Below are 12,498 nucleotides of genomic sequence, written 5' to 3'. Positions count from 1 at the left end.
GAATGCATATGTTGTGGCATGAAGGTATATATCACATATCCAATAGTTTCTGCTTTCTCTGTTTCTGTCTTGCATGCTTTAAAGGGGTGTGAGTTGTTCTAAAACTTTTGTCCTTTTCATCATTACTAAATGCAATGAAATTACGAGAGAAGAAATAATTACTAGTAAAGGAAGTAGAGGAATTGTTGCTTCTTGCCGTGTTGAAATTTAGTAGAGTACTGATAGTGTCACAAAATCCACCCTTTCTGCCTCTCTCCCAATTATTCTAAAATTACAAACTCCCCAAAATCAAATGCTGGTCTTTCGTTTGGGTAGCTGCCTGGGCTTTATAATTCTTGATTATTAAAACTAGTTTGTGATAACTTTTGCAGACTAGAAGGTTGATTTCAGTCCACACTGGGCCTAAAACAAAATAATTTGAATATTTTTGTGAAAAGAATTCTGTCCTGTAAGAATCTTGAGGATTTAGGTTCAGGGAAAGGGGAAAAAAAATATTTTGCACCCAGCCTTTCTGAGGCTCAGACCTTGTCTGCATTGGTTTTCTGCCCTTACACTACTCTGTTCTGAGTCAGGAGAAGCAGGTACTTAGGTTTGTATTCTTTGAGGTTCTGTGACACAGAGGTGGCAGAAATATGAGCAGAACAGAAAGTCGTTTTACTTCCTAGAGCTCTGTTTAAATCCCCAGACTTTGCCCTTTTTTTCTGTTTTTCTGTAGTAAGAATGGGCAAGATAAATTAAGCAGGTAATTTGAAGTGCTTCCATTTTTTTATGCTAAGACCAATTGTAAATTTTATTCCTATAGATGTCCTATCGTGTTTCGTGGCTGCTTTTTCTGTGCTTACGAGGTTGGACAGTGTCCTGCCAGAGGCTCTAACCTCAGGGTCTTAAGTCATACCTCTAGGTAGTATCTATTGTCTACCTCTGTTTCTTTGGATTTTTTACCTTTCCACTGTGTTTCCACTAGGTATTAAAAGGTTGCAAGGCACTAGTGTTCAGTCATCCATTTATCTGAATTATTTGCCTGGTCCTGGTCGTTTGCTGTAACCAACCAGCGCTCTTCCATATGCTTCCTTGCATGATGTGGCCATGGTCATGGGTCAGAAACCATTTTCTATGGGCAACTTGTATGTGGCCACCTTGTTCTGCAGTTTGAGAGACTTCAGTGATGTGAACATGGCCAGAGCATGCCATGACAGGCTCTGATTTACATACAACTAGCCTAGTTATAGGTTTATGGTACAGCTGTCCAGGTTAGGAAACCAGGCCCTCTTAAATTTACTGTGTAGCTCTTGTTCTTGCCTTTTTCTTTTGATAAACCACCAGCCTATGGTTTATAACTTGATCCTTCAGAGCCACGTAGTGGGTGAAACCAGAAGCATGTTTTATAAGTGGAGTACCACTTATAGTGCAGTGGTACTAATACTTCTATATCAAGCTTATTTGGGGTTTCTTTCAGCTGCTCTTTCTGCCAGTAGGTTCCAGCCATTTTTGCAGCTGGAAGTCAAGCACAAACTTGTTGACCGTTTGGACCAAGCAGAAAGTAAGGCAGCTTCTAATGCCTTCCCAGCCCTGACAGTATTGAGCAATAGATTATTTGTGCAGCCAGTCTGTCCTTAGATTTTTACCTACCACATTGTAATCCATACTGATTCCCTTACTTTTAGTCCTGTGTGATAGTATTCTGGGAAAAACAGGGGAAAAGTAAATTTAATGTTGGACATTGTAAGAGAGTGCTTTTTAGGAAGTGCTATTTAATTGTTGTTTCCTTTTCCATTAAACAGCTGAGTGTTACTGTGGAAAAGCTAGCTGCTTTATTAGAAAAACAGTCAGAAATTCGTTTACCAATGATAATGTGAGTGAACAAGTGAAATGATATCATTCAAATTAATTTTTATTGCTAATGGACTGATGCTTTTCTTCTGGGAGTAAAGCCATAATATAGAGATATTATTTCTAGGCCTTGCTGGAGATGGTGTTTGGTGCCAAGGTGGTTGTCACTGGCGATGGATTTGTTCCTGGAGAAAGGAGTGTCATTATCATGAACCATCGCACACGAATGGACTGGATGTTCCTGTGGAACTGCCTGCTGCGATACAGCTACCTCAGACTTGAAAAAATCTGTCTCAAATCCAGTCTCAAAAACATTCCGGGATTTGGTAGGTCACTAAACCTTTTGATTTGAAAGGAAAATGTGTTTGAATTTTGCCCAGCATTGTTCATACCTTGTTAAATGACATAGGATTAAATTCTATTGCAGAATTTTTTTCAAGTGTAAAATATGTGGCATGATCAGTGATTAAGCCATAAATCTCCTGGAGGGTGCCGGGACTACATGCTTAAGCATTTCTTTTTAAAGATATTACATGTGCTGCTGTTGCTTATAGGTGTAAATATTTCTGCTTTACATACTGAAAGTATTTTTCAAAATTATGAAAACATATCTTACAAGTCTTTTCAAAGTCTCTTTCAGCCCTTCGTTTTTGTTACTGTCTCACCCCACATTGCAAATGCTCTCATCATGCTTCTTTCTTCATTAGCCAATTTATACTATTATAAAGATTAAAAAAAAAAAGAAAGAAAGAAAAAAAACTGTAGGCAGTTGCAAAGTTGATGGTTCATTTTAATAACTGTAGTTTTAAATTGAACTTGGTTACGCAAAATATGCTCTACAGGATGTGAAATAATCAGTATTTATGGTGATGTAAGTTGGAAACTGATCTGAGTTGCACATATTCAGAGAATATCATTTCAGATAGGTCAAAAATTGTTGCACAAATGGTTTCTGAATAAATAGGCAGACTTATCTGAAATAAAAGCATCTCTGCATTTTATTTATCTCTTAGATTTATTTGCTGTTTTATACAAAACTAGCTTGGGCAGGATACGCGTCAACTTTATGATGTTGAAAGAGTAACCTTATTTATGGTTCCCTTTTGTCAGGCCATTTATCTGAACTGATAATTTTGGCAGGATTCCATACAGAGGAACTCTCATACTGTTGTGCTGTTACTGCATTGACTTGCTGAGCCTTTAGTCCTCTGAAGTAAGAGCTGCAGCTAGGTAACATGCTTTTTTCCCTAACGGTCAACCGTTAAGGTCAATTTTTCTTGACAAAAGACATCTCTTCAGTGTTCCAGGAAATGAGAAAATACGTATTTAGATAAATGTTTTATCTTCACAATAAAGCAGGGATGTTTTGAAATCTTTGAATCAGCTGCAAATACAAGTTTTTAAAGCAGTGATGGAAGATGGAATCAGGAGCATAGTCTGGAAGATGCATAGGTTTCTCTTCAAAAGTAGCTTTTTTTTTTTTTTTGGTAACAAAACATTTGTATGTATGCTTGTTAATGCCTTCAAGAAAATTTGAAGGTCAGCACAGGAGGCTTAGCTGCTGTGTTATGGCTGGCAAAATTTGGTTCCTGAAAGGGTGTCAGGAGGTTTTTTAGAGTTTGATTGATTATTTTCCCCTCCCCTCCCCCCCCAGTTCTCAGTTCTGTGCATAAACTGAGCACATCCAGCAGATTTGGTGAGTAGGCTCGGGCAGATGGAGCTGTGGCAGGTCAGCATTAGCAGACCACGGTGCCATTTTGTTCGTAGTCTGACACAGTAGCTTAAGCCACTAATGGAATTCTGGGCTCGTACTCCACTTTGTGGGCTGTGATGGTAGAGGTGGCACAGGCAGGTGTTTACTCCTGTTGTTTGTGTTACAGGATGACAATTCCTGGTAGTAGATTGGGTGCCTGGATCTGTGGTGTTATAAACCACTATTTATAGGTCAGATCCCTAAGCACCCTCCACAATATATGGGCTTTGAGTACTTTGATTGCAACATTGTGAATTTTAGCTTATTTTTTAGTAGACTGTTAATGTTGCGTTCTTAGTCATAGGAGAGGAATCCAGCTAAACCATGTCCTTCACTCAAGCCATAATTTGATACCCTCAAATTGTAAGTGTTCAGCTTCTATTCTGCCATCGTGTATCTGAAAAGAGGCCTTAGAAGTATGTCTGTATGTTGAGACAGCCTGTGTTTTGAGTGGCAGATTCTTGCAAAAACAAAGTATTCTGTACAGCTGTGAGATTAGGGGAGAGGTGGCAAGTGAGACTCTTGGATGAAATTCAGATTGAAGGAAAAGATTTCGTCATCAGTCTGTGTGAAGTTTGGTGGTGGTGTGATACAGCAGAAAATAGTCTCCAAAGTGGACAACGCTGAATCTGATCAGTAAGAGGAGTATTTCTCCTACTTATCTCTAATAGCCCTGCAGTGTTATGATTTTTAATAGGTGTTTGTCACTTTTGTTGGTTTCGTTTTTGTTAAATTGTGTCTGGTGGTTTCACATAAAAGTTTTGTTTATTTTATGAGCTTGTGAAGGCAAGAAGCTAACTTGGAAATCAACAAACTGCGCAGTTTCAGTGAACTGTGTCTATAGATGATGGTTTAAGTGCTGATCACTTGAGGTATAGTATTTGTGGAAATTAAAACAGATACTTTCATCATGTGTTTCTGCTTCATCTTTTCATATATTTGTATTTTTTAGTTGTATAGAGTCAAAAGTAGAGGATCATGGAACTAATGATATATGGACTAAATGTAACTTCTAATAAATCTTTAGTGGTGATTTTGAATATTTGAATGAATATACTGTATCGCTTTCGGCACGTTTTTTTTCTGATCTTCCAAAGGATTTTTTTACAAGCATTTCATTAAAGATTATGTGTAAGATGAGGTTTTACAACCCTTTAATTCCCATGTTGCTGAAAACATTGTGAGTATTAAGCATTGCACCTTTGTTGTTATCAGTACTATCCCAGTTGGGGTGTAAAAATAGGTCTATGAGAGCTTATGCTGATCCAAGAGGTATATATGGTAGGTGAATAGCAAAGTTTGGAAGGCAAATAGATCCGGAGTCCTTGTTGCCCCCTTTGTAGGTTAAAAGTGTAAAGGTATCAGATTTAATGAGCCTGTATTACAAGCAGGCAGTTATTTTCTAGTTAATTATAATTAAAATCAGGGAGTGAGTATTTCAAGGAGAAGAATTGTGTCACCTATCTAGTTCTTAATTTCTTAATCCTTTGCATTCCAGTGTATGAACAACTTTAAATTGATTAAAGGTAAGCCTTAAAAAAAAGGAGCCCGAAGAAAAACAGATGGTCCTTTCTTCCTGGAATCCGTAGCTTTGGCTTGATAAATTGTGTGCAGTAAAGTTTTCAGAAAGAGGTATTACATTTCAGTAATCTCAATTGCAGAAACATTCTTGCAGCGTTTCAGTACAACTAGCCAAAGTTGGCATCTCGAGGGAGCACTACCCTGCTCGTAGCTGTTGCTGCAGTTTCTCATCTGACATCATCAGAAACTACTGACACATTCTGCAGTGTCAGTTTTCAAGGAGAATTTCTAATGGCATTGACAGTTTCCTGCGCAGTCGGACAAGACCAGATTTCTCTACGGAACTTACATAGATATGTACAATTTATATTCCCACCTATTCTCAATTAATAAGGAATACTATCAGAAGTGATACAGATTATGATGCAGTTGCCTTCATATACGCTGTGGAATACGTACTGTTCGAGGAGATACCAAAGAACATACGCAGTAGTGTCAGATGACCAGATAATCACTGGTAGTTAGTTGCATCCTTTTAATTTTTTATCCTAATAGTTTCATTTGTAAGAGTCTCGTTGTGATGTGGACCAGTAATACTTCACTGGAAATAGAGATGTATTTTAGTGATGGATAATACGCACGTGTTCATTGTTTTAAATAGGATTGTAATTAGTGGTGGGCTTGCAGTAGTATTTGGATTTTAGTGGTTTAAAAGTGACAGGCACCTACATGAACGATAAATTAAAATTTGGGTTTAAATTGAGGACTCTCAGATGAACTGATGGAAAAATGAGAGAAGCTAACCAAAGGAGTTAGTGTCAGGCCATGGCTTCTAAGTAAGATACTATTCACTGTGGTTTTGCTTACTGCAGATGGAAAAGGTAAATAATACCATAATTCAGTGTACAGTGTAAAGTATGCAGGTCCTGCAGGTACTATTGATGGGCATATCTTGAAGACTTACTGTTATTAAGAAGGCTCACTGAGAATGCTAAAGCAGGGAGTTATAGCTGCACAGGACTGAGGTGGGAACAGGTTAGGAAAGGACAAGATGATGCACGAAAAAGGAGGATAAGCAAAGCAGGCAGACCTGGAGTAGTTGGGAGCAGAGATAACTGTAATTCTGTCCAGGTCTTCATTTCTGTGTTCACGTTACTCTGTGGCTAACATGGCTCTTGAAGATGCTGCAACATGTAGGAGCTTTTGAGCTGTTTTTTTCACTCGTCCGGTCACTCGTGTTGCAGCTCTCAAAGGCTCCAGTTAGGTTTGGCCCTTGTTGTGTTAAGTGCCAAGGGAAACAAAAAAACGGACTTGTGCTCCATTTCAGCACTGGCCTTAGCCCCACTGATCTTTTCCTGCACGTGGGTTGATCCATTGTAGCTGTCCGTGTGTGCGAGCTTCGCCTGAAGCAAATTCAAAGTAATTTGAGTCATCTTAGTTTTCAGTGAAGCAAGGCAAACCAACTCAAATTATCCTGCCTTTGCCACGGGCTAAGAGCGTGCACACCGACAGCTATGATGATGGATCAGCTACCATGAAGTAAAATATTGGTGTCGCTAAGCCTGGAAAATTTTAGCACTTAACTCGATTGGAGCGTAGTTAAAGCAGGGAACCTGCACGCATTTATATTGGCAGGAAAGCGTTTGTGCTGCCACAGCTACTTCTGGAGGTGGGGATAGAAATACTTCAGCAGAAAGCGTCTTTGTTGGGGTTACAGCTGGATTTGCATTCAAATTCTTATCAATAGAGCTTATTGGTTTAAAAAATTGAAAGTGTAACCTACTGAACTTTGTAGTATAGCTCATGTCTCGAGTATCTTTGTTATGTTAAAATAGGCTGAAATGAGAGTTTTGAGGAGCTGTGACAATTTGTCTTCTAGCAATTCAATTATGAACTGCCAGGCTTAATTACCTTAGAGTTGTTATCCTACGTGATTTTTAAAGCAGAAGTTAAAAAGTATGCTCTCTGATGGAAAGCATAATTGTTTTTCTAACAGTTGTTCACGCTGCAGACAGATATGCAAGGCTCTCTTGAAGAAGCTGTGAGAGGGAAGGATTATACCTGGAAAGAAAAAAGTGCAGCCTAATTTGCCTGTAACTCTGCGTGCATTTTTGCTATGGGGAAGAAAAGCTTTAGGTGCCTGTTTCCCAGCTGGCTCTTGTCTTTGTTCAATAATCCAGGAAAAACATAATAGGAATATTTGCAGATGAATGCCACAGAAATTCTGCCAGCTCTCTTAGGGAAAAAATATGTTGGCCTATATTGCATTTAAACTTTCCTTATCCTTTTTGTGTAATAAGGACTCCAGCCTCTCTCTGTCCCCTTTGCCTCTCCAAAACACACATCAAGAAAGTCTGAGGGTGCCGGGCAAGAACTCCCACCCACTCCTGATTCTATGGCAGGTGTTACTAGATAGTACTGTACATTATGGGACCCCAGTGCAGAGATGCAGACAGAGGCACTAATTAGGTCCTCTTCTGCCACCTTGTTAGGCAGTGTCTCCAGTCCCTTTCCTGCTGTTTACGTCCACGTAAGGAAATGGAGCACCTGAAGATGATGCAGGCCTACTGAAAAAGTATTGAGTTGTAAAATCTCTCACCATTTCTGTCTCGCAGTGAAGACGACACATCCATAGGAGAGACCTGGGCTGTGCCCTGCCATTTTCAGATGCATTTCTTTAGGTCTTTGCGCCTCCCCCTTCTAATTGTATTATAAATAAACAATAGAGGTTTCTACTGAGACATACAGTATTCTCCTACAAGAGAAAGAAGCAGGGCACAGGCAGTACAGAAAGGGTTAATGTTTGAATGTGGCTGAAATAAATATAAAGTTTAGAATATTTTGGTACTGAAACAAATGCATGAGATCTGTGGGGAAATCAAAGGTAAAACTGACCAGAGCAAGACCAGAATTTTTTTTTTCTTTGTATTTTTCTGTTACCTTAAAATTCTGTGTTTCTGACATTGCTGTTTGTTCACTTTAGTTGTCTTAGTGGAAAAGGTCTAGGCTACACACACACTGAGATGATACTCTGTTCAAGGAGAAAGTAGTCTATATATACATGTATGAAGCATATATCTGTACATAAACTGAAAGTGACCGTACAAGTAGTTTAAAAACAGATGTAGATTAAAGTGCTGTTCAGTCTAACAGGGCAAGGCCATCGTGAAAACACACTTGTGTTTAACTAGACACCTTACAAATAGATTACATCAAATGAATAGACTGAAATCAGCTGTTTCACTGTAAAATTATGAGTGCTACTGTGAATTTACATTTGTGAATTTTATCTCTTAGCTAGTTTCATAATTTGCTCAAAGAATTCGCCAATCAGGTGGTAGTTGTTCAATTCATTATCCTCCTTTTAACTACATTATTGGAAATGAGCATGGTTAAAAATAAACTTGCCGTGAGCAGAGATTATGCATTACAGGTTTATTTCAAGAAGCACTTTTTTACTTATTTTCCTAGTTTGTGCACTAAAACCATTACATTAAATAATCTTTTTAATTTGCCATGGGTTATTAGACATAAAGTTGTAGAGGAAAAAAAAACCCCAGTAAAATGGCTGATTGTAATTGAATTTGTAGAAATCCATTTAGCAGCCTATGCTGATGAAAACAGTGTATACATAGTAACTTTAAGCCCTGGATTCCCGTGTGATTTTCTACGTGCTAACATCTTTTTAATACCCACCAGCCTTTAAAATAAGGAGCATTCTGAATTGCGTGGTTGCTGCCTTGTGGATTTTTTTATGCAACGAAAGACTTGGAATAACAAACTGTTAATGAACCCCATTATTTGTATACAGGGGGATCACACGCTTCAGAGAGATTTCCCTTGTTAAGCCTAGATGTCTGGTTCACTGTTGCCTCAAAAGCCCTGACTGGGACCAGATCCCTGCTAAATACAGTCACACAGAGTCAGTTTTGAATCATTTATTGAATTTCTTTGGGCGGGGGGGGCTCAGTATTACCAGCTGTTCTGTTGCATTGCTATAGGAAATACATAGATACCGTTTTCTTGATATGTTTGCTTTTAGTATAAACCATGATATTCATCTGACAGAGACATGACATTTTTTGCGATACCTAATTTCTGAGATTCTTATGGAAATGTGCATAAAATTGTGATTAACAAAAAATACTTTCTTGCACAACTCATCTTTCTCTCTATTTTTCATTGCCACCTCCATCCTTAGTATTTGCTTACTCCCAAGTTACCTTTGCAATCAAAACACGCAAGAAATTTCAGTTTCAAGTGTTATTTTCTTTTAAAGGATAGAAAATGGAAGGTCTTAGAATTCTAAAAGCTTTATACTTGCAACTAGCATTTTTAATACAATGCTGCAAATGCTCAACATGCATAAGCTATCATTTGCTTTATCCCCAAGGCAGTAAGGAAATTCTTACGTACAGCACATTTCTCTAGTTCAATAGCAGCCTTTCCTTTTGTATAACTGTAATCTTTTTAATGTGTAGAATTGTGTCTTGATAAAGCCTTATTGAAGTATGGAATACATATCATTAGCATGTATGTGTTACTTGAGATTTGAAGCTGCCTTTTTTACTTTTTCAGCTCTGAAAAGTCTATTTAAAGGTCATTGTCTCTATCTACCCCACTTTATACGTTTTTGTGCTGCTGTTTTGCAATTTTGAGTAAGAACTGTGCAGAGTGATGCTTTCTGTATACTTTTCCAGGCAGTGTTAGTCATCAGAAATGTCGTCAGTTATAAGAAGACTCTTAGCAAAGTGGAGTTGCACTGTTAGGATTTCTTTAGCTTCAGTGTTTCTCTGCTGTGTTTTTATAACTGATGATTTCTCAAGAATCTGCAAATCAAAAGACAACCATTTTTCCCCAGTCATAAATGCTGCCTTTGCTAGGAAAATTCCTCTCGCCTGGGAGCTTCAAATGACCAAAACCATTGTGCAAAACAGCAAAATATAAGTACTTTTCTTGGCCGACATGTTGACCTAAACAATAATTAGCTGAGCAGTGTGTCTCACTGCAGGCTGCACACAAGAAGGTACTTCCTTCTGGTGCTTATCATCAATCTTGCTGATTAGTCAAACCTTTCATCTTATCTATTGCTTTACTGAATTCCTCTTGCTTCTCTCTGCATTCCCATCTGGATCCCACGCTGTGCCTCCGTCTTGTTACGTGTTGTTTTTCCAGCAGCACAGCGCAGACACACGGTGGAATGGAAATCAAAGGGAGAGCTGCTTGGCTTGGTTCAAAGGCATGTGTCTGCAAGCCTGTGCCGGGTTTCCTCTCCCGCTTCGTTCCGATGGGACAGTGGGACGAGTAAACAGCAGGCGATCCCGTCGGTGCATGGACCAGGGTTTTGGTTGAGGGTAATAACTCACACTTTTGCCTTAAGGCTTGAGCAAATGTTGAAGATTCTTCCATTTTTCATAGATGATAACATGGTTTGGCGCAGTGTGCTGCACTGGGGTAAGTGAGGAGGAAAACCTGGGTCCTTTACTCTTAGTCACCTGGCTGTTAGATAATCTGTTCTTATTTGAGCAGTCAGGACGGTTTTATGTAATTACATACACACTTTAAGGGAGAAAAATTCTTCAAGAACATGGATGTTATCTATTGAAAAGGTTAGAAAATCAAACCTCTTGTTTATTTAAAAACTGGATGCCTCCCAATTCCATTCCCTCTTTCTTACTCCTCCCCAACACCCTACTGTCATTACATTACTGCCTCAGTTTAATTTTTCATGGCCTGTATATAACACCACTGCTTAGGACAGGAATGGGGAAACTACTGCATTATATCCTTGGCCTTAAGGCTAATCAGGTGAATTAGGAGTCACTGGAGTAGCAGTTTTCTTGGTAGCTAAACGTGTTTGCAATTTGATGTCACAGTGCTGTTTAGGAATGATTGCTAGGAAGACTGTATATGCAAGTTTCCATATATTTTAAAGCCTTGTACTGCATAAAAAAAGGTAGGGGAGAGGGTGGGATCTGGCAGTGAGGTTTTTTTCCATGCTACCTCCCTGTTAATGACCAAAACCACTCTTCCTAAGGAGCTGCTGACCTGGGAAAGTCTCAGCAGGCTTCCCAAGTGAGCATTTATTTTGCTTCTCGTTTCCCTTCTTTCCGCCTACGGACTCTGCTGTAATGAGAACACAAGGACTGAATAATTTAGGCCTGGTGTGTGATACCACACAGTAAAATGGTTTAGCACGGTACGGGCTTTGCATAAACTAATTTAGGCGTGGTGTCTGGGATATATAAAACATACAAAAGGTCTGTGGGGAGAGGTAAGATCAATTGGAAAATGCCAAAACCACAGTACAGCTTTCCTAATCTCTATGTATTTTTACTCTGTCCTATGGAGCATTTGCATCCTCAGAGTTGTAAATGGTATGGTACGGTAAAAGGCATCTTCGTTTCTGCTTAGAGGGCTTTTGTTGTTGCCGTGGCCATTTTTATGGATTTGATTTCAGATCAAGTATTACAGTGTGTCTCCAGTTGGAAGGGACCCATAAGGATCATCAGGTCACACTCCCTGCTTCTCGCAGGACTACCTGAAACTAAACCATATGGCTAAGAGCATCATCCAGATGCTCCTTGGACTCTGACAGGCTTGGTGCCGTGACTGCTTTCCCGGGGAGCCTGTTCCAGTGACCGAGCACCCTCTCAGTGAAGAACCTTTTCCAGTGTCCAACTTGAGCCTCCGCTAACGCAGCTTCATACCATTTCCATGTACCTTCCAGAGGAACCGAATGCTTTGGCACCATTTGGTATTTGGCAGCATTCGGTATGAAAAGATGTCCTCTATGTAACACAATGGCAAGTGTGTAAATGAAGCCCTGACTAGTTCAATTTAAAATACTGGTTTTGCACCAATGGAGTGAAATGCATTGCAGCAATAGAGATGATTAAGTGCCACAAGAAAGCACAGTTAAATTACTTAGGTTATTTTTTTAGTTACTTTAACATTGACCTTTATTTTTTCCTGCAAATAATTTGTTTAAACACAGATAGCCTCGATTAATAAAGCTGTACTGATACTGCTTGACACTGCAGATGTGGGAATGTGATATGTGCATAGATGCGCATAAAAGTTGTGGTCAGAGTTTAGTTTTGTTTACAGAAGGTTTTTATCAAGTACAGTGTGTAAATTTGAAAAGATTTGCTGAGACTGCATTCTGGGCATTTCTTTTCTTAATTCATATAACCACTTCCCGTATTCAGTTATCTGGATATCATTCATTATCTGACTATCTGAGACTCATTAGGTCCAGATTGCAGAAGCATGTTAGTTATGCATGCTCCATCTGTGTAGTTCATTTGAAAATAAAAAGTATCTACCCCACGACACAGGTTACAGATCTTTAACAATACAATTAACATCCCTATCCAATCAAGAAGAGATTA

The 12,498-nt window shown here is 39.0% G+C and overlaps 1 protein-coding gene across 1 annotated transcript in view; it reads left to right on the top strand.

The window, feature by feature from the left end:
- The window catches only part of LOC104508837 (lysocardiolipin acyltransferase 1-like), a gene marked incomplete at its 3' end in the record, with an annotated part of 28,564 nt that overhangs the window by 909 nt on the left and 15,157 nt on the right, over positions 1–12,498 (top strand). Inside the window, exon 2 of the mRNA XM_010150579.1 lies at positions 1,958–2,156. Coding sequence (XP_010148881.1) covers positions 1,958–2,156 — 199 coding nt within the window. The remainder of the gene's footprint in view (positions 1–1,957; positions 2,157–12,498) is intronic.

Source organism: Eurypyga helias, unplaced genomic scaffold (genome assembly GCF_000690775.1).
Source record: "Eurypyga helias isolate BGI_N326 unplaced genomic scaffold, ASM69077v1 scaffold12834, whole genome shotgun sequence".
In the NCBI taxonomy this organism is placed as follows: Eukaryota; Metazoa; Chordata; class Aves; order Eurypygiformes; family Eurypygidae; genus Eurypyga; species Eurypyga helias.
Note: the sequence above shows the minus strand (reverse complement) of the source record. Positions and strands in the feature narration are given on the sequence as shown.